The sequence below is a fragment of the Calypte anna genome, chromosome 5A, assembly GCF_003957555.1.
Source record: "Calypte anna isolate BGI_N300 chromosome 5A, bCalAnn1_v1.p, whole genome shotgun sequence".
NCBI lineage: Eukaryota > Metazoa > Chordata > Aves > Apodiformes > Trochilidae > Calypte > Calypte anna.
The window spans coordinates 41,157,641-41,181,900 of record NC_044251.1 but is presented as its reverse complement, the minus strand read 5'-3'; the positions used below and the strand labels follow the sequence as shown (position 1 = coordinate 41,181,900).

Here is a 24,260-nt window from a genome sequence, read left to right as displayed (position 1 = left end):
GGAGGGGGTGAGGGTTTTGGGGTTGGTGTGTCGCATGTGTGGGGTGCAGGGTGGGGGGGAGGTCAGGGTGGGTGGTGGGTGGCAGGGGCAGAAAGGGGAGGGGGCCAGGGGCAGAGGCAGGGCCTGAGGTGGGGTGAGGGGCGGGAGGCAGCGGGGGACCGGACAGAAACCACCTGCAAAACCCGGGGGGTCGGAAAGGGAGAGGAGAGCAGGAGGAGGAGGAGGAGGAGGAGGAAGTCGGGGCCGAGCCGCTTCCTGTAGGCAGAGGGATGAGCGCAGACAAAGCTGGGTGGGGACTCGGCGCTCGGGGCTGCTGCTGACCACCTTCCTCCTGCCTCCTGCCCGCATCCTTCCCTCCATCCTTCCATCCATCTATCCATCCATCCATCCATCCATCCATCCATCCGTCCCGCCGCCGCCCGCCCCGCCGGGATCCGGGGCAGCACCTCCCGCTTCCAGGTACCGCCGGGCACAGGGGGACTGGGGGGGCACTGGGAGCACTGGGAGGGCTGAGCCTGACAGCACTGGCACACACGGGGGATGAGCCGGGTGGTCCTCAACACCCCCCCTGCCACCCGTGGACCCCCAAATGGCTCATTCCCAAACCCAAATCAGCAAAAAATCGCCCCCTTCCCTCCCCATCTCCTCGGGTCCCACCCCCATCAATCCCGCGGGGACCCCACGGGCTCGGGGGGCGATGGCACCTGCGGGAAGGAGATGGGGTGGGGGGGACACACACACGCGTGGGGGTCCCCGTTCAGTCTGGGGCGGGGGGTGCCTGAGACAAAGAGTTCAGTCTCCCCAACAAAGGTTTGATTTAGAGGCTTTTGATCCTCAGTTAATCAACTGATTTGCCATCACAGGAAAGGCTTTTTTTCCACCGATGAATGAGATGTAGTGTTCTTTCTTATTTTTAATTATTTATTTACTTACTTACTCACTTATTATTCCCTGAGAAAGCAGGCTGAGAGTTGTATTTTATTTTTTTCTCCCCCCCCAACCCCAAATCCCTGCAAGAAACCTCAGCTGGGATGGCTTCTACCTTCCCAGCTTGGCTTGGAGGAGGGGGGTGACACCCCACCCTTCCATCCCCTCAGCACCCACCCTCTTTTTCCCCATCATTCCCATCCAAATCCTTTTTTTTATTATTATTTTTATTTTTCCCAGTGGTGGTTTGAGGGAAAGTAATCTTGAGAAAACCCCCCAGGCAGATGTGCCCGGGGAAAACTGGTCCAGGGATTGCAGAAAAAAGGGAATCCAGCATCAAAAACTTTTGCTTTCTTGCATCTTCAAGGAAAAAATGGATTAATACTGAAGGCAAACCCTGGAGCACAGCAATCCCCTGCCCCTTACTAACGAGTTACTACTAAACTTAAGGCTCTTACCCCAAAGGGTGGTGACCCAGTGGGTGTTTTACCTGCCACAGCTTTACCTGGTGCATGTGGGGCAGGGGATCATGGCAGGCTTAGGGGGTTATTTATTTTATTTTGTATTTTATTTTATTTTATTTTATTTTATTTTATTTTATTTTATTTATTGCCTTCCCAGCCCCCAGATTTCCCTCTCAGGGGCCATGGGGGTGGCAGCAACTCCTCCCCTGGCAGCTGAGTGGGGCCAGGCACGGAGGATTTTTTTCCTTCTAACTGGATTTCCCTGAATGCAGCTGGAGCAGGCGATTTTAATCCTCTTTTCTACCATATGGCCTCTGGCTGGATTGAAATATGACTCAATTAATTATTGCCAGGAAAGCCCCGGGATGAAGCCTTTCTCTGGGAGGAGGTTTCAAGGCACTCCTGAGGTTTTTCTCCCCCTTGTGCCATGGGGTAAAGGGGGAACATTCCCCCTCTTGGCCTCTCCTGAGGTTTGGCATCGTTTTGGGTGGGGATTTTAGGGGGGGCTCTTCCAGCTTCTCAGAGGAAGCTGCTGCTCACCTGTGCCATGAGTTGGGTGGGCTCAGCATCACCTGTGGGACAACCAGACTCATCCTTCCTTCCTTCCTTCACCCCAGTTTGGGATGGGGTGGGGAGGTGGTACCCCCCCAACCTCTGGGATGGTCCCCACACGTGTCCATCACTCCCAAACTCCCTGGGACCTGCCAGCTTTGCAAGGGGGGGATGCTCTGGGTGCTTTGGCCTCCAAATGGCAGTGGCTGAGCCACCACTTTCTGCTTTTCCAACCCAGTGAGTCACCAAAAGAGGACATCCGGGTGTCAGTGCAGGCTGTTACCATGGTAATTAGTGATGGAGAAAGCCCCCAGGGACCCCCTGTGTCCCCCCAAACCTCCCCCCACACACACCCCAGCACTGAGGCCAGAGTGCTCGTGACACCAGTGGTGCTGCCCCGGGTTTTGGGTTGGGATTAAAGGGTTGGATGGAAGGAAAACCACCATTTTTGGCATGAGTTGCATCAGTTCTCAGCACAGCTCCTCTTCCTGCAGGCAGGGTGGGATGGGGGATGCTGCTCTCTTGCCTTCCCAGCCAGCCCAGGAACCAGCAGAGGGCTTAGGGTGGGTCTTTAATTTTTTAGGCTCTTTTTCTCCCTCTGGTTTCTCCCCCAGCTGCTCCCTCCTGGGATGAAAAGCTCATGAAAAGATGGGGGGATTAAAAGGGTGGAGGTGCAGGGTGGCAAAGGGGGGTGTGAGGTTTTCCTGTGCTTGTCCTTTCCCAGTTGGATTCCCTGCTGGCTTCCAGTGAGGCTCCAACCTTCCCCTGGGTCTTTTTTTTGTTTATTTCTGCATTCAACACGTAGGGTGCCAACACCCCCCAAAATGGTTCCTTTAGAGGGTAGGAACCCCCTGAACTCATGGGGGGGAATTAATAAAGGGGGGTGGGGTTGTCCTGCAGAAAAAAGGATGAAATAAGGAGAGGATTAATCTTGTGCAGCAGGAGGATGCTGCCCAGAGGTCCGGGTGCTGCCCAGGAATCTTGGAGGCTTTTCCCAGCTGCTTGCAGAGAGTTATGGGGTTTTTTTTATTTGGAGGGTTGGTAGGATGCCATTTCAGGGCTTTATCCGAAGTCACTGGGCTGCTGGTGTCCCTCGAGCTGAAGCTTTGGGTCAAACCAGTGATTAATTAATGATGGGTTCGATCAAAGCCGGGCACTGAATCACCGGAGCTTTTCCGGCTGGGAAGCAGCAGGAGTTGGATGCAGCCAACCCCAGGGCTGGGCCAGGACACAGCCCTGCTGAGCCTGGAGCCCAAAACCTGGCATTTTGTGTCATCCCATGGACTTCAAAACCCAATTTTTTTTTAATTTTTTTTTTTTTCCACAACCTCAGCACCGAGAAAATAAAAATAAAGCCCTGAAATGGCATCCCACCAACCTTCCAAAACTCAGCACCTTCCTATTTGCATGCAGCTGGGCAAACCCACCACGATTCCTGGGCAGCAGCTGCACCAGGACTTGTTTCTCCTACCACACACAATTAATTTTCACCTTATCTCATCCTGCCCTGGCTTTTTTTTTCTGCAGCAATTTCCTTGTTGTCCATCACTGTAGCTTGGGCTGATTTAGTTCAGCCAGGAGAGAAGATGCAAATGTTGCTGGGTGGGGGGGTACAGGCACTGAGGGGAGGTCTCTGGTACTGGGTGATGCTTTTGGGTGCATCCAAAGCCCTGCTGAGGTACCCAAGCCCTGCAGATGGGGTGCTGAGGGCCAAGGGGTTGCACTGGACTTGGTAGGGTTGGGCTCAACCATCTTGAAGGACTTTTCCAACCAGAATGAGTCTGTGAAAAAGGCCTCCTGAGATGTTGCTCATTCTTAGGGGGTGCTGATAGGAACCCCCAAAACGCTGTCCATGGGGTGGTAGGGCTTGGAATGGGTGTCACAGCATTCCAAGGGTTGGCAGAGGGTGGAGGCTCTGGTGCAGCAAAGCTCCTTGACCTCAGTGTCTTGGATTAACAGGTTTAATGTCCCATCTTTGCTCCTCCTGAGGGTTTTGGGAAGGGAAGTTGGTCTCATCCCTCCTGTGATGTTCACTATAAGCAGCTGGAAAGGTCTCGTTTGGAAGAGGGAGTGGAGCCTGGAGGTGACAGAGCAGCTTGGTCCAAGCCTTGGAGCTCCTCAGGGCTCCTGAGCATCAGTGGATTCCATGGAATCCCACCAAAGGAATCCTACCATCCCTGCACTGCTCTGCATCCCTCCTCTGGCACTGGGAGGGAACTGGTTTGGTCTGGGGACAGTGGCCAAATCCCATCCTGAAGCCTCCAGAGCTGTCCCCATCCCCCTGGGCAGAGCCACCAGTGCCACCACGGGGCCATCACTGCCCTGTGCCACCACAGACACAGTGACAGGAGATGCTCAGAGTAAACTGGTGCTGAAACCCCCTCCCCTTTCCTCCTCCTGCCTGCACAGGAGCAGCTCAGCAGCCCCCTGGTCCCTGCCTGGCACCTGAGGACAATAGTGACAGGGCTGGTGACAGGACAGGATCTGGGCAAACCCTGGCAGCTGCCCAGGATGTTTCTCATGTAATAAATTTATTTCTTGGCTCATTTGCCAATGTGCAAAGGTGGGGTTGGGGTCTTGAGGCCAGGGAAAAGCAGTGGTCGTGGTGGGGCTTGTAAGGTCCTGCCTTGAGGGGATTGATTGGTTTGTTTTGGGGTGTTGGAGAGTCCAGAGGAGGCCCTGGAGCTGCTGGGAGGGCTGGAGCAGCTCTGCTCTGGAGCCAGGCTGAGAGAGTTGGGGGTGTTGAGGCTGGAGAAGAGAAGGCTGCAATGGGGAGACCTTAGAGCACCTTCCAGTGCCTGAAGGGGCTCCAGGAAAGCTGGGGAGGGACTGGGGACAAGGGCAGGGAGGGATGGGATGGAAAGGGTGAAGGGGAATGTTTTTTAACTGAAAGAAGGGAGATGGAGATGAGATGGGAGGAAGGAATTCTTTAATTTGAGTTTAGTGAGGCTCTGGCACAGGTTTCCCAGAGAAGCTGTGGCTGCCCCATCCCTGGCAGTGTCTCAGCCCAGGTTGGATGGGGCTTGGAGCAACCTGGGTTGGTGGGAGGTGTCCCTGGGCATGGCAGGGGGTGGGGATTGGATGAGCTTTAAGTTCCCTCCCAACCAAACCCCAGCTGTGGTTCCATGATCCTATGGCCAGCTGTGTTGGGGTCAGCAGGAGGAAGGCAGCACAGGAGCTGTGTGAAGGTAGGAATCCCTTTGCAAGAGGTTTTTTTTCTCTATTTTGATGCATTTCTCCTCAAGCAGCCCTTGGGGGGCACAGGCAGGTGTCAAGGGTGGAAGAGATAGCACCCAACATCTGCTCATGGGGTTGGGGATGGAAAAACCCCTGGGCCAGGGATGCAGGGGACACTGTGGGGTTGGAGATGTGCAAGGGAGGAGCTGCAGGACCTTCTTCCTTGCTGCTGCTTTTGGTTTCAGACCTGCAGACACCATCCTGAGAGGGATTAATGTGTCCCCAGCCTCTGCAGATGTCTGCCCAGGGCCAATGTGGGCCTTAGGGATGGGCTGCACCCAACCTGTTGAGGTTTTATGGCTTTGGAGGAAGGTTAAATGTCCCTGGAGGTCTTCATGGAACCCAAGGGAACCATCTCACTTCTCCTCCTTTCTTCCTGAAAGGGTCAGGGGGACACCAAGATTTTCATCTCAGTCTTCTGAGAACCAAAGCAAGAGGAGAAAACGTCAGTGCCCATTTTTGGGGGGGGCATTTTGGGGGCAGAGGCAGCCCCAGTGCTGGTACCAGAGGGATGTTTCCTCTCTGTAGCTTTGGGAAAGCTTTGAAGCAAACCCTGGCAGGAGGTACAGAAAGATCCTGAGTCAAACCTGGGGGCTGAATAGACTCAATCTGTAGCTGCTTGGCTCTGCAAACCTTGTGACATTTCCTGCTCTTGCTTTTTATCTGACAAACCCAGACCTCTCGTGATCTCTGGAAGGTTTCTCTTGAGCAGGGCTCCAGCCACAGCTGTTTCCTTTCCTCCCCCCCAGCCCTGAGCTGCTTGCAGGGCAGCAGATGCTTTGCAGGAACACATCTGACCAGCACATCTGCATGCTGGAGGATTCCTCACCTCTGGTCCCCCACCCACCAGGAGGTTGGGTTTTGTCCTCATCATTGGGTTTTGTCCTCACTGTTGGGTTTTGGCTTCCTACCCTGCTCCCTGGGCACAGCATCCAGGTTTTATTCTCACTTAGCTCATGGTTGAGTTGGCTCCAAGGCTTCCTTCTGCTTGTCTTGGCTCTGCAATTTGACCCATTTTGGCAGGAGCTGGATGGAGAGGCTGGGGAGATGGTTACCTCTGGGTGACAGCTTGGGATGTGTTATGGGGGAAGTCCCTGGCTCTGGGTTTGGATTTCACCAGCCTGGGATGTGTGAGTCCTGAGAGTTGGTGGCTTTGGGATGAGCTGGCACCTCCCCTACATTTTCCTCTTGCTTTCCAGGTCCCTCAGGTGTTTTCCAGTGAGCAAAGAGGGATTTTGGTAACACCTCAACGTGGATGATGAGTCAGTTGGGTTGGAGGGGCCCTCTGGAGGTCTCTGGTCCCACCTCCTGCTTGGAGCAGGACCAGCTCAGTGCTGTTCCCATGGGAATCAGGAGTCCCTGTGGGTTCAGGTGTTGCTGTGTCCATTGAGAGGTCATCAGCCACCCACAACCTGTGGTTCAGACCTCAGTTTGCTGGTGACACCAAGCTGTGTGTCACCATGTGGTGGCTGCCTAGAGGAGAGTAAACAGAGACATGGAAACTGCAAGGCCAAGAGGAAGGTCCTGCCCATGGGGATCCCAAAACCCCACAGCCTGGCTGGAGAATGGGGTGAGAGCAACCCTGAGGAGAAGGATTTGGGGGTGTTGGGTGAGGAGAAGCTCAACAGGAGCTGCAGCCCAGAAACCCCCCCTGTCCTGGGCTGCATCCCCAGCAGTGTGGCCACCAGGGACAGGGAGGGGATTGTCCCCCTCTGCTCTGCTCTGCTGAGACCCCCCCTGCAGTGCTGGGTCCAGTTCTGGGGTCCCCAAGGCCAGAACAGTAGGAGATGGAGGTGTTGGAGTGAGTCCAGAGGAGGCCCTGGAGCTGCTGGGAGGGCTGGAGCAGCTCTGCTCTGGAGCCAGGCTGAGAGAGTTGGGGGTGTTGAGGCTGGAGAAGAGAAGGCTGCAATGGGGAGACCTTAGAGCACCTTCCAGTGCCTGAAGGGGCTCCAGGAAAGCTGGGGAGGGACTGGGGACAAGGGCAGGGAGGGATGGGATGAGGGGGAAGGGTTTCCAGCTGGAAGAGAGATGAGATGTGAGGAAGAAATAGTTTGTTGTGAGGGTGCTGAGCCCCTGTGCCAGGTTTCCCAGAGAAGCTGTGGCTGCCCCATCCCTGGCAGTGTCTCAGCCCAGGTTGGATGGGGCTTGGAGCAACCTGGGCTGGTGGGAGGTGTCCCTGACCATGGCAGGGGAGTGACACTGGGTGATCATTCAGATCCCTTCCAACCCAACCCAGTCTGGGATTGTATGAGATTTTCCAGTTAGTTTTTAGATCCTTTGCTGCTGGAGCAGCTCTGTCCCTGGTAGGAAGCACCCAGGCTGATGCTGTCACCTCGGGTGGGGATGCACTGAACACTGCCCAGGTCTGGTGGAGCCCAGTGGTTTCTGTAGCACCTTGCAAAGAGCCAAATTCTCCTTCATCCTGTGCTGCCTCTTACTCCCACGTTCCCTGAGACCATCATTTTCCAGGGCCTTCAAGTTCCAGCAGCCAAATCCCTCCAACCTGGTGGCCCTTGCAATCCCCTCCCTGTGTGTTGAGTCTGGGGGAGCCCATCTGGGGGTGCTGGTGGTTGTTTAGTGCTGGTGGGGCTGGTCCCATCCTGCCCAGCTGCATTACTTAAGAAGCATCCATCTCAGGAGGGTTCATCTCATTCCTGCTCATCTTCACATCCTCATCAGGGGGGTTGGATCCATGGTGGGTGCTTCCCAGTCTCTCCCCAGCCAACACCAGCAGGGGGGACCCTGCCCCTTCCTCTCACTCTGAGCTTGGGGGGGAGAAAAAAAGATGATTTTAATTCAAGCAGCCACTCTTAAGGAGAGGTTTAAGCAGGGAGGAGACACTGGGGTTTATTTTATTTAAGCTTAAAACCAAGATTGGTGTAAGCACAGCCATTAATTGGTGGCAAATTAGGCACCAAAACCACACCCCCAAAATAAAAAACCCAAAAAAGCCCCAACAAACTTCATTGTTTTTCATCCCCTTGGCTTTATTTTTATTAATTACTTTGTTTTCCAATGCTCAGTATTGCAAACTCCAGTTCTGGGAGGTGGTGGTGTTTGGGGGTGGGAATTTCTCCTCCCATCTGCCTTCTATCCGTGTTGGCTGAGCCTGTGCCATCCTTTCTGGAGCCAGAATCCTGGGGGCAGGGATGCTTTGCCCACATTTCCCAGGGAAAACAGGCTGATTCCAGGGATTTTGGCAGCTCTGGGAGAAAAACTGAGATGTTGCAGGCAGTGGGTAGGAAGTGGTGAGTGAGGAGGTGAGGATGAGGATGGGCTCAGTGAGTGTGGCTCCCTGCACAGCAGATTTTTGGAGGTTTAAAGGGGGGGGATGGTGGCCAGGGGTGATATGGGGGGGTCAGGGCTGAGTGGGGGGAGCCCTCATCCCCTTTCTATGACACCTCCCCACCCCCTGCCACCTCCCTGTCCCACTTCTGCCACTGTGGCCATGCCCTGCTCACATGGGGAAGGACCCTGGTGTCCTCTCTGCCTCCACAGCTGGGTCCTACTTTAGACCCAGCTGCATTGGGTGACAAGGAAAAAAAAAAATAAAAAGGAGGCAGCAGAAGTTAAATTTAATTGAGATAATATGGGTCAGCTCACTGAGGCCAGGGGAACAACCTACTTCTCCCCAGCCAGCCCCAGCTAACCTGGTTTGCAGCACACCAGGGCTCTGCAGCCCTGCTTCTGGTCCTGCTTCTGGTCCTGCTTCTGGTCCTGCTTCTATTCCTGCTTCTGGTCCTGCCTGCAGCCCTGCCACAACCTTGTCTGCATCCCTGCCACATCCCTGTCACATCCTTTCTCACATCCCTGCCTGCATCCCTTCCTGCATCCCTGCTTCTATCCCTTCTATCCCTTCCTGCATCCCTGCCCACATCCCTTCCTGCATCCCTGCTTCTATCCCTCCTATCCCTCCTATCCCTTCCTGCATCCCTGCCCTCATCCCTGCCCACATCCCTGCTGCATCCTTGCTTCTGTCCCTTCCTGCATCCCTGCCCTCATCCCTTCCTGCATCCATGCCACATCTCTGCCTGCATCCCCTCCTGCCTTTCATCCCTCCCTGCATCCCTCCCTGTATCCCTGCCTGCATCCCCTCCTGCCTCGCATCCCTCCCTGCATCCCTGCCCTCATCCCTGCTGCAGACAACTGGGAGAAGCCCCTCTGTAGCCTCAAGTTTTCCAGCAGGACCTTGCAGGCCATGAACTGAGGAGGCCCCACCCAGGAAATTCCTTTTCCAAGGATTGGGAAAATCCATGGGAATATATTTTTATCTCCTCTTAGTATTTTTTTCCTCTCTGTTTTTATATTAATATTTGAAGCAGAAAGCTGCTAAAATCACCCCACATCTCGTGCTGCTCCTCTGCCTGCAGCTGGGGATTTGGTCCCTTGTTTCATTTTTGGGGATGCTCTAACAAAACAGCTTTGTAGGGAAACCTTTGCAGATCACCTGGAGCTGCAAACCTCCTTTTTTTCCCCCACCCCTCCTGCCTAAAACACACCAAACACTCCAAAATTCCAAAGCTCTCCCCTCCCCACGCACTGTGACACTATTTTAGAAGCATCTCTGGATAGCTGGGAGGGGAAAAAAATGGGAAAAAAAAAACCCCACACCCAAAAAAAAAAGATAAATAAGTCAAAAAATAAAAGCTCCTTTTGTGGCTTGGCTTGGAAAGCTGGGAAAAGAAATTCCAGGCTGTAACCTGTTGGCTGTATTTGAAGCTTGAAACAGAACCTTCTGAGTAATGTGGTTCAGGTGCTTATCACTAATTAATTAATTCTTTTGTATGGCAGATACCTAATTAAAGGAGTCTAAGGTAATTCCTGGGGGGGGGGTTAAACTCCTGGGCTGCTTAATGGGGTTGGATCTTTTTTTTTTTTGCTGGGTGATTCCCAAGGGGCTGCCAAAAGGGTAATGAGGCTTCGTGTGAGTGTTACTTAAAATAAAATTCTCCTAAAGGTTTTGGTTGGGGTGAAGCCATCAGGGGATGGTTCCTGATTTCTGATTTCTGCCACTTCACGTCCTGCTGCAGGAGTTCTGTGGGTGAGGAGACAGAGTGAGGTTCTTGCCTCCTAAGGGGGATTTTTTAGCTGGAAAAGGCTTTGCAGGAGGAGCTGGGAAGCTGTGGCATGGCCAAATCCATGTGTTCCATCCATGTGGTGATGGAGAGCCCACTCCTAAAAAATGAGGTTTCTTTCTTACCCAAACCTGACTATAGAATCAGAGAGTGCCAGGTTGGGAGAGCCCCCAAGGATCATCTGCTCTGAATTTTCCAGGTAGGGACATGGCTTGGATGGGATCCTTGCAGTGTCTCAGCCCAGGTTGGATGGGGCTTGGAGCACCCTGGAGGTGTCCCTGACCATGGCAGGGGGTTAGAACTACACCTGGTCTTTAAGATCCCACCCAATCCAAACCAGTTTGGGATTCTCTGAAATTTTCCTTAAGTTTGGGTCAGCCCTGAAGTGATCAGGCACTTGGAGTAGATGATCATGATGGGTCAATTCCCACTGAAACATCAGCTCCTCTCCCCTCTTCTCTTCTTGGAAGTGCCTCTTCCTTGGGAGAAAAGACCAACACCAACAATTCCAAATCATAGAATCATAGAATTGGCTGGGTTGGAAGGGACCTCAGAGATCATCAAGTCCAACCCTTGATCCACTCCCACTGCAGTTCCCAGCCCATGGCACTCAGTGCCACATCCAGGCTCTTTGGAAATATCTCCAGACACGGAGAATCCACTACTTCCCTGGGCAGCCCATTCCAATGCCTGATCACCCTCTCCAGAAAGAAATTCTTTCTCATCTCCAACCTAAACCTCTCCTGGCACAACTTGAGACCCTGCCCTCTTGTCTTGCTGAGAGTTGCCTGGGAAAAGAGCCCAACCCCCCCCTGGCTCCAACCTCCTTTCAGGGAGTTGGAGAGAGTGATGAGGTCTCCCCTGAGCCTCCTCTTCTCCAGCCTCAACACCCCCAGCTCCCTCAGCCTCTCCTCATAGGGTCTGTGCTCGGGTCCCTTCACCAGCCTGGTTGCCTCTTTTGGACCTGCTCCAGGACCTCGATATCCTTCCTGAACTGGGGGGCCCAGAACTGGACACCTAAATGTAGATTTAGGTTGGACGTGAGGAAGAAATAGTTTGGTGTGAGGGTGCTGAGCCCCTGTGCCAGGTTTCCCAGAGAAGCTGTGGCTGCCCCATCCCTGGCAGTGTCTCAGCCCAGGTTGGATGGGGCTTGGAGCAACCTGGGCTGGTGGGAGATGTCCCTGACCATGGGGTGGGTATGGAGGAGCTTTAAGGTCCCTCCCAACCCATTTGGTGACTCTATGAAGCAGAAAGCTCAGGGGGGGCTGGACCTTCATGCTCTTGGGTTGATGGTTTGTCCCTCATCGTGGCCTTGAGCTGATGGTGACTTTTGCTCATCAGGGGGAGTTTGTCCCTTTGGGAGCCCTGGGGACACAGCCAAAGCACCAAATCCTTTTTTCATCTGTAGGGTTGGGGGAAAGAGCTCCTCCAGGCAATGCTCCCCTCGGCCCTTCCCTTCCAAACCTCCTTTCAAACTTTCCCCCAAAGGATTTTATCTTGACCTTGGCCAGCAGGATGTTAGAAAAATGAAACCCAAGAATGGATCAGTTAATTACCATGAAATAATCACTCTTGGCTGCTTCCCTTAATGAAGGGTCAGGAGTTCAGAGCTGTCTGAGCAGATGTTAAACTCCTTTTCCTGGTCCAGGATCTCATTCCTTCCTCAGCAGCTTTAACCATCTCTTTTTTGGGGGGTTTTTTGCTTTTTTTTCCTGGCACAAGGGGCAGGGACCTGGGATTTCTGAGCAAGGTACCTCTGAAGAATTTATTTCAGAGTCAATTCAAGTTGGTTTTGGGGATTAAATCAAGAAATGAAGGAATTAAGAAGTCATTGCCGTGCTGCTACTTCTAATTAAAGGGTGATTTTGGTTTTCTAGAAGTCTCTCCATGGGGAAAAAAAAAGATTATTTTTTTTTTTTTGAGGGTTTCTGCTCTTTTCTGGCCATCTGGGAGTTGGTGCCTTTTCCCTTGACCTAAAGTCTACTTGAGAGGAGAAATTTCTACCCTGTAAAGCAAGGGGCTGCCCAACCTGCTGCCCCTTCATTGGTAGGAAGCACCTTTCATGGGGTGGATTTTGGTATTGGGGTTTCAAAGGAATTTTTAATGTTGGCATTTCAGCTGTGGTTTTGTCACAGAGCTGCTGCTGCATCCATGTGAGGGGTTTGGAAGTTCTGGGTTATCCCCAGCTGCCCTGGACAGGGTTAAATCAGGGTCAGTCCAGTATGGGAAGAGAATAATCCTCTGGAATGGGGTTGTTGTTATATAGGGTGGGTGCAGAGCATTATAGGGAGAAACCAGGTGGTCCTTGGTCATTGCTGAGGTAGAAATCCTAAATAATGTGCCCAAAGTATTGTCAAGGAGAGCTGGGCAGTGCCACTGGGTAAACTGGGCTGGTGGGAGGTGTCATGGCTGGGGGTTGGAATGAGAGGATCATTTCCTGAATTCACCTGAATAATCTCTTTTTTAAAGAAAATAAAGAATAAAAAACAACCCCAAACACCTCCAAAAAACCTCAAACTTAAAGAGTAGAAAAGGAGGAAGTTGAGGTCAGTTTGTGTTTGCCCTGACTGAGCTGTTTGGATGCCTGGGAGAAAACACAGAGCTGAGATTCTCACTTTCATGTCACACCCCCAGCACGGTGACTTCTCCAGGCAAAAAGGGACCCAAAATGTCCCCCTGGAGCCTGAGCTGCTCCTCTCCTATTCCACATCTCCCTCTCCCTCCCTCCTCTTTGCGTGGCCTCCAGAAGGAAAATTCCTGGAGGAGCCATTGCTGGGCTACCCCCAGCATTGCTTTTGGGGTGAAATCTGGCTGATTAGGGCTGCACCAGGCTAAGTCAGCTTTGCCACCCCCCAGACACCCAAACCCACTGACATGGGAACCAAAACCAGCACCCATCCCACCTCAGCCCAGTTTGGCAGGAGGGAGCGGATGCTGGTGTGGTAACTAAGGCGTTGCCATGGAAACGGGCTCACTGTTTTATTTCCACACACCTCGGGCTCCTTCTTCATTTCTTTCTGTCTTTCCCAACATGTCCTCTGCCTCCAGGATCCTTGTCAGGGATTGTAAACACCAGGATGGATGTTGGAGGGGGGGGGAGGGAAAGGTGGAGGTTGGCAAAGGGACTGGGGAGGGGGAGCTGGGGCTCGAAACCCCCAGCTGAGGGGTTGGGTCCTTTGGGGAGCAGCACGATGGGAGCCCAGAAATCCAGCTCCTAACTTTTCCTTTCCATCAGGAAAATCACAGGGAATTAGAGGGGGATTCAGGCTCCTTTCCCAGCCAGCTCTGCAACTGCTGTTGGGTTCAAGGTGACTGCACAGCTCCCACCCGCTGCAAGTGTGGCTTTTGGCTGGGTTCTTTTGGGCTGTACTATTTTTATAGTTATATATATATATTTAGTAATTCCTTTTCAACCCAGACACCTATTTTTAGCCATGGCTTTTAGCAAAAGAAAAAAAGCAACAGGATGACTTCAAAAGCCCCACGTGAGGGATTCCCATGCTCCAGCCGTGCCCGGCTCCGTTATCCCTTCGGGATGCTGCCTCACACCTGGCCTGGGGACAGGGAAAGGGAGATTTCAGGAGACCCCATTTGCCTCAGCCCTGGGATGTGCAGGGGTCAGGAGCAATCCCAGCAGGAATGGCAGCTGGAGCACATCCCTCTGTTGTAATACTGACCCCAAAGCACCAGGAGATGGAGGTGTTGGAGTGAGTCCAGAGGAGGCCCTGGAGCTGCTGGGAGGGCTGGAGCAGCTCTGCTCTGGAGCCAGGCTGAGAGAGTTGGGGGTGTTGAGGCTGGAGAAGAGAAGGCTGCAATGGGGAGACCTTAGAGCACCTTCCAGTGCCTGAAGGTGCTCCAGGAAAGCTGGGGAGGGACTGGGGACAAGGGCAGGGAGGGATGGGATGAGGGGGAAGGGTTTCCAGATGGAAGAGAGATGAGATGTGAGGAAGAAATAGTTTGGTGTGAGGGTGCTGAGCCCCTGTGCCAGGTTTCCCAGAGAAGCTGTGGCTGCCCCATCCCTGGCAGTGTCTCAGCCCAGGTTGGATGGGGCTTGGAGCAACCTGGGCTGGTGGGAGGTGTCCCTGACCATGGCAGGGAACAGGCACTGGATGGTTTTTAAGGTCCTTTCCAACCCAAACCAGTCTGGGCTATGGCATCCCTGGCTTCTGTGGTTTTGGTGAGCATTCCCTCTGGATTATCCAAACCATCAGGACATGGAGCCAATGCTTGGGCATGCTCAAGGAGCACAGATGCTCCCTTCTAACTCAAACCAGACAGGTTCCCAGCTGTGTCTCACAGCCCCGTGGCTTCCATTCAGGGCTGCAATTTCCCTGCCACTGCCTTTCTGAAGAGTCCCTTTGGGTGGCTGGAGGTGTCTGCTTGGGAGCTGAGCTGAATCACACCCTCTCAGAAGGTCCTCTCCTCACAGGCAGTCTAGACAGCTGGCTGGGCTGGAGACATCTCCCCTCCCAGCTCCCTGCAGGAGCTCTGGGCTCTTCTCCACATCAAAGCTCCCCTGAGCCCCTAAACTGAGGTTATAATGGAGAAGCTTTAAGGTCCCTTCCAACCCAAACCAGCCTGGGATTCTCTGCCAGCTCCCTGCCAGCTGGCCCTGGGGCACAAAAAGCCCTTTCCAGGGGGATGTTCCTCCAGCAGCTCCCGCCAGACACCAGCAAATCCTTTCCCAGGATCTGCTGCTCATCCCTCCAATGCCAGCTTTGGTTCCCCTGCCCCACGCTGCTGCCCTCCCCAGATCCCTCCTGCATTGCCATGAGGCAGCAACGTGGCTGGCTCTGAGTTGGGAAGAGCCCGGATTGCCTGGAGACTCCGTGCTGGGGACACGGGGCAGGAGAGGGAACCTCAACCCCGGGGCCACTTTGGAAGGGGTTTTCCACCTGGAAAGCAAAGCCAGCTGGAAAAAAGACTGGGAATGAGGACCTGGGCATGGAGCAGCCTCCACAGTGCTGGGATATCCAGGTCTTCCAGGCAACTTTCTCTGTTAGAGGGAAAAGAGGATGGAAACTCCCTAAAAATGAACAGCAAGCACCTCGTACCGGGGTGATGTGGAGAAAATTCCTCACTCCACCAAGGTTGCAGCCCAGGCTGCTGGAATCCCATCTCCCTGCCATGGGATAAACCCTGTGGCAAAGCTGGGCTGTAAAGAGAACATCCTGCAAGAAACCTGTACCCTGGAACAAGCAGCCAGGGCCACTTGGTGGGGATTTAACCAGCCCAGGGGCTTCCAAAGATGGCCCAGGGCAAGCAGAGCCTGGGCCCCAGTAAGATGGAGGTGGTGGAGCAGAGACTCTTGTAGGGAAGAGAAATGTCCAGTTATAGGGTGGGGGATTTAAAATCCTTTGAACCTGGGGACCAAACATCACGTTATGATCCCTCCCAACCCAACCCACTCTATATTTCAATAATACCCATCCTAGCATTGTTTTTTCTAGACCTGATAAATGCTGGGTGAGAACAAGCCCTGCAACCCCCCAAATCCTGGCTGCCCCAACAGGATTCACCCACTTACCTCTCTCTGGGTGGAAAATCCTGCTGTACCAGTGATGGAAAGCCTGATTTATGTTTTTTTTGTTGTTGTTGAAAACAGGAAGCAGGGGGGCTTCTGCTTTGACTCCAAAAAGGAGATGGTCTCAGTGGTGGGTGATGCCATGTGGTGCTTTGCTTTTGCTCTTTACAGTGGGGGGTACAGTGAGGTTTTTCCCTGCCAGATGTTTCTTTCCTCTAAAGCCATACCTTTTCCTTCAGCTCCAGGTGGTGTGGGGAGAAAACAATTCTGCCAAGTGGAGAAAAACCCACTGGGAGGTGAAAAAGAAGGTGGGAAAATTGGATGGAGGGAGAGGATGAGATCCAGGCAGGCTTTAAAACCCCAGAGCAGCCCAGAGGCTGCAGGGCTGAAGAGATGCAGGTCTATAGAAGTCTCCCTTGATGCTCTTTTCACCTTTTAAAAGGTAATAAAATCTTTGGCAAAGGACCTGGTGTCCCAGCCTTGGACCAGGGATGGACCCAACCCACTGCAAAGGGGTCAAGAGACCCCTCTGTGATGGTAGTTGCCTGTTTAAAGGGATTAGACTAAATATCCACCCTTAAAATGCCATTTTTTGGAACATTTCAGAGAATTCCAGTCTTCACCTACACCCAAGTAGTGATAAAACCCAAGGGAAGGGAGGAAAAGAGCAAAGGGAGATGTTGGGCTTGGGTTGTTGGGTTGGGGATGGTGGAGGCTGGAGGAAGATTCTGTGCAAAGGGGGTGGCAATTTGTGCTGATGAGGAGCTGGCAAAGAAAGATTAATTACTCCTTCAAGCAGGACTGGCAGTTATGGGATGCCAGAGCCCTCTAGGAGCCCAATTTGGGAGGGAGGAGTAGGACTGAGGCTTAGGATTGCTCCAGCACCAAGAAATACTCCTGTCGTGGTGGCTTTTTTCAGGACATACGTGGCATTTTGCATTGCTCCTTGGTGGCCAAGCAGCTCACCAAGCTTGGAGCTGGATGGGGAGCAGCAGGAACCTTGGCAAATTAATGGTTTTAATTAGTTTCTGTTTGGCAGGAAAGATGGGGGACAGTGCATCCATGGTGGCTTGGGGGGGACAGGAGGCACAGGAGTGGCATCAGTGCTCTCCTCTGGGACAGAAAAACATTTACAAGGGATGCACACCCCTGAAATGTGCTGGGAGGGAAAAATGCACCTGGAAAACAAGGTAGATCCCTTCCATGGAAGTGCTGAAGGCCAGGTTGGATGGGGCTTGGAGCAACCTGGGCTGGTGGGAGGTGTCCCTGACCATGGCAGGGGGTGGCAATGGAGGAGCTTTAAGGTCTCTCCCAACCCAAACCAGTCTGGGCTTCTTTAGATGTGTTGAACTTACTGGGATGGAGTGGGGCAGGTTGGCCCTTAGCAAATTCAACCCCAATTTCATCCTGCTTACTGTGCCCTTGCTGGAATGGTGATGATGGTTTCATGGGGCAGAGTTTGGTGCTCCACATCATGGGGCAAAGCTGAAGGTTTCAGGAGCAGCCTAAGAGCAGCTGCTGGCTCAGTGCTGTGATGTCAGTGGCATCTTGGAGCTTTTGCCCAACGAAATCCCAAGTTTGGGGTCCTGTTTTGGCTGGGTGAAGGAAGAAAATGTCATTTGACTGTCAGCTGCTCTCCATGAATCCAAAAGACAAAAATAACATTGGTGTTTTCTTGGAGCACAGGTGCCAGCCAGCAATGATTTGGACTGGGAGATTTTGCTGCAGACATTTGAGACGAGATACTAGGAAAAAATTCTTTCCTGAGAGAGTAGTTAAGTGCAGAGTTTGGCCCAAGGAGAGCAGAACCAGGCAGGAGCTGGGGGATGCTTGGTGGGAGTTTGGCAAAGAGGAGGGATTGAGGGGATTGAGTCCATCATCAGCAAATTCACAGATGACACCAAGCTGGGGGGAGTGTGGATCAGCTGGAAGGCAGGAGGGCTCTGCAGAGGGACCTGGACAGACTGGAGAGTTGGGATGATTCCAATGGGATGAGGTTTCATCTACCAACAGTCCTGGCTCACTGGGGACATCCCAGATGATTGGAAGTTGGGGAATGTCACACCAATCCACAAAAAGGGCCGGAAAGAGGACCGAGGAAACTACAGGCCCGTCAGCCTGACCTCAGTGCCTGGCAGGGTCATGGAACAGATCATCCTCAGTGCAATCACACAGCACCTGCAGGATGGGCAAGGGATCAGACCCAGCCAGCACGGGGTTAGGAAGGGCAGGTCCTGCCTGACCAACCTGAGCTCCTTTTATGATCAGGGGACTGCCTGGTGGATGAGGGGAAGGCTGTGGATGTGGTCTGCCTGGACTTCAGCAAAGCCTTTGACACCGTCTCCCACAGCATCCTCCTGAAAAAGCTGTCAGCCCACAGCTTGGACAGGAGCACCCTGTGCTGGGTTAGGAACTGGCTGGAGGGCCGGGCCCAGAGAGTGGTGCTGAACGGGGCTGCATCAAAATGGCGGCTGTGGTGTCCCCCAGGGATCAGTGTTGGGCCCAGTTCTGTTCAATATCTTCATTGATGATTTAGATGAGGGGATTGAGTCCATCATCAGCAAATTCACAGATGACACCAAGCTGGGGGGAAGTGTGGATCAGCTGGAAGGCAGGAGGGCTCTGCAGAGGGACCTGGACAGACTGGAGAGTTGGGATGATCCCAACGGGATGAGGTTCAACATTCCAAGTGCCGGGTCCTGCACTTTGGCCACAACAACCCCATGGGGAGCTCCAGGCTGGGCACAGAGTGGCAGAAAGGGACCTGGGAGTCTGGATTGCCAGGAAGCTGAACAGGAGCCAGCAGTGTGCCCAGGTGGCCAAGAAGGCCAATGGCATCCTGGGCTGGCTCAGGAACAGCGTGGCCAGCAGGTCCAGGGAAGGGATTCTGCCCCTGTGCTCAGCTCTGGGGAGGCCACAGCTTGAGTCCTGTGTCCAGTTCTGGGCCCCTCAGCTGAGGAAGGAGATTGAGGTGCTGGAGCAGGTCCAGAGAAGAGCAAGGAGGCTGTGAAGGGATCCAGCAGAATTGCTGTGAGGAAGGGCTGAGGGAGCTGGGGGTGTTGAGGCTGGAGAAGAGGAGGCTCAGGGGAGACCTCATCACTCTCTCCAACTCCCTGAAAGGAGGTTGGAGCCAGGGGGGGTTGGGCTCTTTTCCCAGGCAACTCTCAGCAAGACAAGAGGGCAGGGTCTCAAGTTGTGCCAGGGGAGGTTTAGGTTGGAGATGAGAAAGAATTTCTTTCTGGAGAGGGTGATCAGGCATTGGAATGGGCTGCCCAGGGAAGTAGTGGATTCTCCGTGTCTGGAGATATTTCCAAAGAGCCTGGATGTGGCACTGAGTGCCATGGGCTGGGAACTGCAGTGGGAGTGGATCAAGGGTTGGACTTGATGATCTCTGAGGTCCCTTCCAACCCAGCCAATTCGGTGATTCTGTTAGGGGGAGGATTTGGGGGAGTTTTCCCTGGGGGTTGCATTTCCCTCCTGGCCATGTGCTCTGAGCATGGGTAAATCCCATGTGGTGCTTTGGGACTGCATCCTACAGAGGGGTTGGGATGTCCCATCTTTGGATGACTTGGGGACAAGGAACAGCTCCAAACCTTGCTGCCAACACCCCCTGGAGAGGTGCCTGCTGCCTTGAAACCTCTCCCTATGCTGAAAACCTGGCTGAACACAGATAAATAATGTCACAGGGGGTGCTTGGAGGGAAGGGGGGACACTCAAGGAAAGCCACAGCCTTGCTGCCTCCCCACCAGGGTTGAGGACTTGGTGTCTGTGAAGGTTCAGGGTTTCCTGGTGCCATAAATCACCTTCTCGTTGTCTTGAGTGGCATCACAGGCCCCATAACCCAGCTCCTTGTGGTTTTATTTGTATTTCTGTCCTTTTTATTTAAAGGTAGCAGACGGCTGAGAGGAGCAGATCTTCCCCTAGAGGCACAAAGCACCTGAGAGCTCTGCTTCTGGTAAAATCACAGCTTCTCCTGGGGCTCCCCACCAGGCAGGGGGGTGGCTGGGGGAGGAAGGGACCCATCCTGACTGCCCCATCCCTGGCAGTGTCTCAGCCCAGGTTGGATGGGGCTTGGAGCAACCTGGGCTGGTGGGAGGTGTCCCTGACCATGGCAGGGGGTGGGAATAGAGGAGCTTTAAGGTCCCTCCCAACCCAATCAATTTGGTGGTTCCATGAAACCCCATCTGGCCCCAGCATGTTCTCTGGTCCCCTCTGAGCATGGGCAGTGCCAGGTTGGGTTTTTTTCAGCATGAGCTTCTCCCCAAACACCCTTACATCCCCCTGGTGACAGGCTTGAGCCCCAGGTACCCACCCTAAACATCCCAAGCCCCTCATTGTGGGCCACCCTCATCCCATCAGCCAAGGGAGCTGCTGGGGGGCTCTCTGAAGCCTGCTATTCCAGAATACCCCTAAAAAAACCTTTTTTTTTTTGAGCTCACAGACAGCCTCAGCCCCGTTTTCACAAAAGCCTTGGCTGCCAGGTTTCTGGCCACTGGAGCTGATGGCTGGGAGAAGGTGACAGGAGAAACATCCCTGATGGAGCTGGCGTGGACTTCATGAGCTTCCCCAGCTTGTTGGCCCAGGCTTAAAATCTCAAGAAACTCCCAACATCCTGTTTAGCATCCAAAATATTCCAGTTGGACAAAGCAAAAGAGGCCAAGGGACACAGCAGGGACGTGGGGCTGGGTGATGGACCTGGCTTGGGACAGGAGAACCAGCCTGGCATGGCCAAGATGTCCCAGGGGAAGTCGGGGACAGCCCTGGTTTGATGTTCTTTGCCTTCCTTCCAACACCAAACCCCAAATCCCAGCTCAGCTCAGGGTCCTTCTGCATCTCCAGGAGGTCCCAGTGTCCCCTGAGCCTGGCTCATAGGGCACCCCCAGCTCTGGGGATGCTGAAGTGGGGACAGGAGGGTGTTTTTGGCACTCACCCAGGCTGCTGGCTTGCTGGCCTTGTAAAAAAAAAAAAAACAAAATTAAAATCTGGGTGAAGTGCCCAAATCTGTGTCTCCTGTCCTCACATTCCCACTGCTCAGCTCTGCCAGCTCCTGCAACCCCAGCTCATCCTTGGGGGGATTTCACCCACCCCAGAGTTCACCCGGGTTCTGTTTGTGCCCCTAGCCCAGCTGGAGAGCCTGCCTGGCTTGCCCATGGCTAGCAACAACACTGCTAGCATAGCCCAAGCTCGCAAGCTGGTGGAGCAGCTGAAGATGGAGGCCAACATCGACAGGATAAAGGTAAAGGTGGCTTGGGGGGGCTGGGGGGATGCTGGGAGGAGGTGATGCTGCCATAACAGCAGGAGATGGAGGTGTTGGAGTGAGTCCAGAGGAGGCCCTGGAGCTGCTGGGAGGGCTGGAGCAGCTCTGCTCTGGAGCCAGGCTGAGAGAGTTGGGGGTGTTGAGGCTGGAGAAGAGAAGGCTGCAATGGGGAGACCTTAGAGCACCTTCCAGTGCCTGAAGGGGCTCCAGGAAAGCTGGGGAGGGACTGGGGACAAGGGCAGGGAGGGATGGGATGAGGGGGAAGGGCTTTAAACCCCTTCCAAGTGAAGGGCTGCATCCCCTGTTCCAGGGCCCCTGCTTGGTGCTGGGTTTTTGAGGAGAATGAGGTTTTAATCCCATCCAGCTCTGGAAGGAGATGGTGATGCATCCTACATAGCTCAAATCATGTCCATGGTCCATCAGCCCCAGGCAGGGTGTTAGGTGTCCAGATTCCTTCACCTCTCTCCTCTCCCCAGGCTGTGACTCTTCTCCTGGGCCATTTTTGCAGCACCCCCAACCCTGGGGCCATGAGACAGAAGCCAAGATTGGGAACTGGGAAAGGGATTTGCAATTCAGAGCAGTCCCAAGACCTAAATGAGACAAGGAGAGATCTCAGACCATCTCAGGCAACACCTGAGACTGGGACTGGAGGGATGGGATGAGGGGGAAGGGTTTCCAGGGTTTTCCAGCTGGTTTCCAGCTGGAAGGAGATGGAGATAAGATCGTGGGGAGAAACAGTTTGTTATGAGGGTGCTGAGCCCCCTGTGCCAGGTTTCCCAGAGAAGCTGTGGCTGCCCCATCCCTGGCAGTGTCTCAGCCCAGGTTGGATGGGGCTTGGAGCAACCTGGGCTGGTGGGAGGTGTCCCTGACCATGGCAGGGAACAGATGATCTTTAAGTTGGTCTTTAAGGTCCTTTCCAACCCAAACCAGTCTGGGATTCCATGATCTGAGTGTCTGAATCAGGTCCTGGGACTCTCTCAGTGCTCCCAGCAGAACCCTGCCCAAAACACTCAGGCTCAGCCAGGAGGCCAAAACAGCCCCAAAATGATCCCTTGCTCCTTGCACACAGATCCAGAGGGGTTGGGACTGGGTGATCTTTAAGGTCCCTCCCCAAAAAACCCCACTGTGTGCCTCAGTGCAGTCTGTGCTGTGGGCACAGGGATGCAGAATTCCCAAAGGATGGGAAGGGGGGAGGCAGGAGGTGAAGGATGCTCCCAAGAGCTTGTGCTGAGAGCAAGATCAGAGATGGGGAACTGGGAACCCCACCACACTTGGGCCATGCTGCTGATCCATCAGTTGATGTGGAATTACGATATTCCATACCCTGGGCTGCTGATGTCCAGCTCAGCCCCAGCTGGGGGGGGGGGGCTCTCTTGGGGTGGGATGTCCCCAGCACAACCTGTCTTTAATGGAGTCATAGAATCATAGAATTGGCTGGGTTGGAAGGGACCTCAGAGATCATCAAGTCCAACCCTTGATCCACTCCCACTGCAGTTCCCAGCCCATGGCACTCAGTGCCACATCCAGGCTCTTTGGAAAGATCTCCAGACACGGAGAATCCACTACTTCCCTGGGCAGCCCATTCCAATGCCTGATCACCCTCTCCAGAAAGAAATTCTTTCTCATCTCCAACCTAAACCTCCCCTGGCACAACTTGAGACCCTGCCCTCTTGTCTTGCTGAGAGTTGCCTGGGAAAAGAGCCCAACCCCCCCTGGCTCCAACCTCCTTTCAGGGAGTTGGAGAGAGTGATGAGGTCTCCCCTGAGCCTCCTCTTCTCCAGCCTCAACACCCCCAGCTCCCTCAGCCCTTCCTCACAGCAATTCTGCTGGATCCCTTCACAGCCTCCTTGCTCTTCTCTGGACCTGCTCCAGCACCTCAATCTCCTTCCTGAGCTGAGGGGCCCAGAACTGGACACAGGACTCAAGCTGTGGCCTCCCCAGGGCTGAGCACAGGGGCAGAATCCCTTCCCTGGACCTGCTGGCCACGCTGTTCCTGATCCAGGCCAGGATGCCATTGGCCTTCTTGGCCACCTGGGCACACTGCTGGCTCCTGTTCAGCTTCCTGGCAATCCAGACTCCCAGGTCCCTTTCTGCCACTCTGTGCCCAGCCTGGAGCTCCCCATGGGGTTGTTGTGGCCAAAGTGCAGGACCCGGCACTTGGCCGTGTTGAACCTCATCCCATTGGGATCATCCCAACTCTCCAGTCTGTCCAGGTCCCTCTGCAGAGCCCTCCTGCCTTCCAGCCTCTCCCTCCTCCCTCAGCCTCTCCTCATAGGATCTGTGCTGAATCCCTTCACCAGCCCAATTGCCTCCTTTGGACCTGCTCCAGGACCTTGATCTTCTTTTATTCCAGGTGTCAAAAGCAGCAGCAGACCTGATGGCCTACTGTGAAGCCCATGCCAAGGAGGACCCTCTATTGACCCCCGTGCCAGCCTCAGAAAACCCCTTTAGAGAGAAGAAGTTCTTCTGTGTGATCCTGTAAAGCCTCCAGGAGCCTGACCAGCATTCAGGCCACCCTGAACACTGATGTAGAGTTTTTAGGAATGGGGATGACCTGCTGGGCTGCAGAATCTCAACAAGATCAACAACAAAAATAAGTAAAATATACGGCCTGGGAGCTACAGAGATGTGCATGTGTAAAGAACCTGGCCACCTTTTTTTGGGGGGGGGAATAAGATGATCTGCATTGTGAGGCAAAAGGTCTGAAGTTTGTAGAGTTGCCTAGAGAGAAAAAAAAAAAAAAAAAAAAGGGAAAAAAAAAAGTTAAAAAAAATAATGATGTAAAGAATAAATTTGTGCCACTTTTTCTGCTCACCAAATTGTTTGATTGTTCCCTACTGAAAGCAGCAGAGCTGTGCTGAGCAACCTGACTTGCTAAGGATGTGTATAACCTTCTTGGAATGGTTAATTGTTGGTTTTTTTCCAAAAAAAAAAAAGATTTATTTCCCTTTCTAATTTATTTCAGCTGTACTCAGCACAGGTTAGGATTGACTCTGATGTTACTCAGTGTTTGGTCTTGTGCTTTTTTTTTTTCTTTAAACTCCTGGTGGTAGCATTAGCCCAGGGCTCGAGTGGCCCCGTGGTGGCTTGGTGAGGACACTGGTGGCCCCGTGGCATGATCCCACTCCCCAACCTCCCCTTTGTGGTTACACCTGTGAGTAAAAGTGACTCCTGTATCCATGGCTGGTGCTTCACCTTCCTGGGACACCCTTGGCAGCAGGGTT

The 24,260-nt window shown here is 53.6% G+C and overlaps 1 protein-coding gene across 1 annotated transcript; it reads left to right on the top strand.

Annotated features, from left to right (window-relative positions):
• The first annotated feature begins 392 nt into the window (after nucleotides 1-392).
• On the top strand, nucleotides 393-23,785 carry GNG2 (G protein subunit gamma 2). The gene is made up of 4 exons (XM_008502181.2): nucleotides 393-459; nucleotides 19,668-19,734; nucleotides 20,900-21,015; nucleotides 23,390-23,785. The coding sequence occupies exons 3-4, from the start codon at nucleotides 20,929-20,931 to the stop codon at nucleotides 23,516-23,518; spliced, it is 216 nt and encodes a 71-aa protein (XP_008500403.1). The 5' UTR covers nucleotides 393-459; nucleotides 19,668-19,734; nucleotides 20,900-20,928; the 3' UTR covers nucleotides 23,519-23,785.
• The last annotated feature ends 475 nt before the right edge of the window (nucleotides 23,786-24,260 follow it).

What these genes read in the sequence shown, in the direction of transcription:
- GNG2 (XM_008502181.2), top strand. Translation starts at nt 20,929, where the DNA reads ATGGCTAGCAACAACACTGCTAGCATAGCCCAAGCTCGCAAGCTGGTG. An exon ending in CCAACATCGACAGGATAAAG is followed by an intron (nt 21,016 to 23,389) that starts GTAAAGGTGGCT and finishes CTTTTATTCCAG; the next exon opens with GTGTCAAAAGCAGCAGCAGA.